Source organism: Lipotes vexillifer, unplaced genomic scaffold, assembly GCF_000442215.2.
Source record: "Lipotes vexillifer unplaced genomic scaffold, Lipotes_vexillifer_v1.1 scaffold972, whole genome shotgun sequence".
NCBI classification, from domain to species: domain Eukaryota; kingdom Metazoa; phylum Chordata; class Mammalia; order Artiodactyla; family Lipotidae; genus Lipotes; species Lipotes vexillifer.
In genome coordinates, this window is record NW_006769413.1 from 30,048 (window position 1) to 32,033 (window position 1,986).

The 1,986-nt window shown below is 58.6% G+C and overlaps 1 protein-coding gene across 1 annotated transcript in view; it reads right to left on the reverse strand.

Moving 5' to 3' along the window:
* Window positions 1-1,263: 1,263 nt before the first annotated feature.
* CORO2B (coronin 2B) overlaps window positions 1,264-1,986 on the reverse strand; it is a 74,275-nt gene continuing 73,552 nt past the window's right edge. The window contains exon 12 of the mRNA XM_007445598.1: window positions 1,264-1,520. Within this exon, the coding sequence (XP_007445660.1) occupies window positions 1,389-1,520 (132 nt within the window). The 3' untranslated portion in view covers window positions 1,264-1,388. The remainder of the gene's footprint in view (window positions 1,521-1,986) is intronic.

Genomic DNA, 1,986 nt, shown 5'->3' on the forward strand with positions numbered 1-1,986 from the left:
GGAGAAAAAGAGGAAAAAAAGAAAACTGTAAAAGACCAAGTGAAATGTGGCATCTCCCAGGGTCCTGTGACCTCGGGCTGCTTTTCAGTTTCTTTATCTGCGAAGTGGGGAGAATGCTCCCTTCCTCTGGGAGCTGAGATGAGGCTCAAATGGGATCCTAAGTGTCGAAGGGCTGTATAAACTTTAAAGTGCTACACCCACGTGAGGGGCTGTGGTCATCCTACAACTGTTAAGGCTGACCGTGACTGAGAGCGCAGGGCCGAGACATGCACACAGAGCAGCCCTCGGAGCCATCAGGCCCCTGCTCGGCCTCCCCAGGGCCAGCTCCACCCTTCTCAGCCTCAGCCTCCAGGAGGAAGAGGCCTCATCTCAGAGGGAGTCCCCTGGGGGGTGGGAGCAGAAGGTGGGGGCCAGGAGGACGCAGGGGCACTGAGTGTGAGGGGCCTCGGCTGGGCAGTGAGACACATTGGCACTACTGGTGTTGGGAGGCTCCCAGCCTTCTCCTCAACGGAGACTTGGGCCCTGGTAATGCCCCCGTGGGTTTGGCATCTTGATGCAGTGGGAAGGGTCCGGGCCTGAGGTCTGCACACCACTGCTCCTGGTCCTGGGTCCACTGTTCATCTGCTGGGTGACTTAGTGAAGCCACTACCCCATTGCAACCCTCAGTTCTGTCACTTGTAAAATGGAGACACGATTCCCTATCCTGCCTGCTTCACAAAGTCAATGGGAGAAGGGCGTTGCCAGAGCTTTGAAGAGCCTCAGGGGAAAGCAAGGGGGCATTATGGCCTTGGCGAGCGATCCTCTTAATTCCCTGAAGATAAGAGAGAGGGGGCAAGAGACAGGAAGGAGTTGGGCTGCTCGCAACCCTTGTCAGGTGAGTGGGCTTCCAGGGCTGCCGGGGGGAGAGGGAGGTGGGGGATGGGAGGGAGAACAGCTGATGCCGGCAATCCAGCTCTTACTGTGCGGTCCATCGGGACCACTGTGAGCCCCAGCAGGGAGCACGGAGATGTGCCGGCAGCCCCCTTTGCCGGGGAAAAGTTCAACCTCTAAGTCTCCTGGGGTCCTGGCTTCCCCCTCCGCTCCCTGGTCCATTGAGGGCACCTCTCGGGGAGTCCGAGGTCTTTGCCAGCCAAGGGGAAGCCGAGGCTCCTGGGGTGGCAGGGGAAGGGGCTGCCAGCCTGGGTCTCCGGGAGAGGCTGGGGGCTTTTGTTAGCATGAGGTCGACAGGTCAAAGGTCAGCTTCCAGTTCTTGAGGTGGCAGGTGGGGTCCTCAGACACTCCCCCAGCTCCAGTCCTGGCTCTGTCTCTGGGGTCACCGGAGAATGGGAAGTTAACGGACGAGTAGAAACAACGGAGAGATCGGCTTAGAAAGCAGCTCAGCCGGGGAGCTAACAGTTCTTGGGGCTGTTGCGCAAGTTTTTCAGTTCCAGCTGTAGCTGCCGAATGCGGATGTCCTTCTGGGCCAGCTCCTCTTTCAACCTCCGAATCTCATCCTGCTGCCGGAAGAACATCCGGAGGAGCTGGGGTGGGTGAGAGAGGGGGCCGGTGAGCCAAAGAGAGCAGGTGAGAAGGTGACATTTCGAGGGGGCATCCAGACCCCCAACTCCACCCCCATGCCCCTTGCAGCCGCTGTCCTCCTGGCCCAGGCCTCCCACCCCTCCCCCGTTCCGGTGTCCCAGGTGACTCAGGTCACTGCCGCTCTCCCTTCTCCAGATTCAGCTCATGGCTCCCACCCACGTCCACCCCCAGCCCGCACCGTGAGGCAGAGGAGAAAAGCTCTGGCATATGCAGACCCGCCTCAGGCACTGATCCAGGGTCACTGAAGAAGGGATGAGTCCACACAGGCCAGTTTTCCAGTATCCCGAGCTCACCCTTTTAGGGCTTCAAACCGAATACTTCATTTACCTGCCACTCGGAATAGAAAGCTTTCTAAACTGTTCTGCATCAACGAAGCTCAGGATACAGAATGGAATCCAGCTTCTTTTT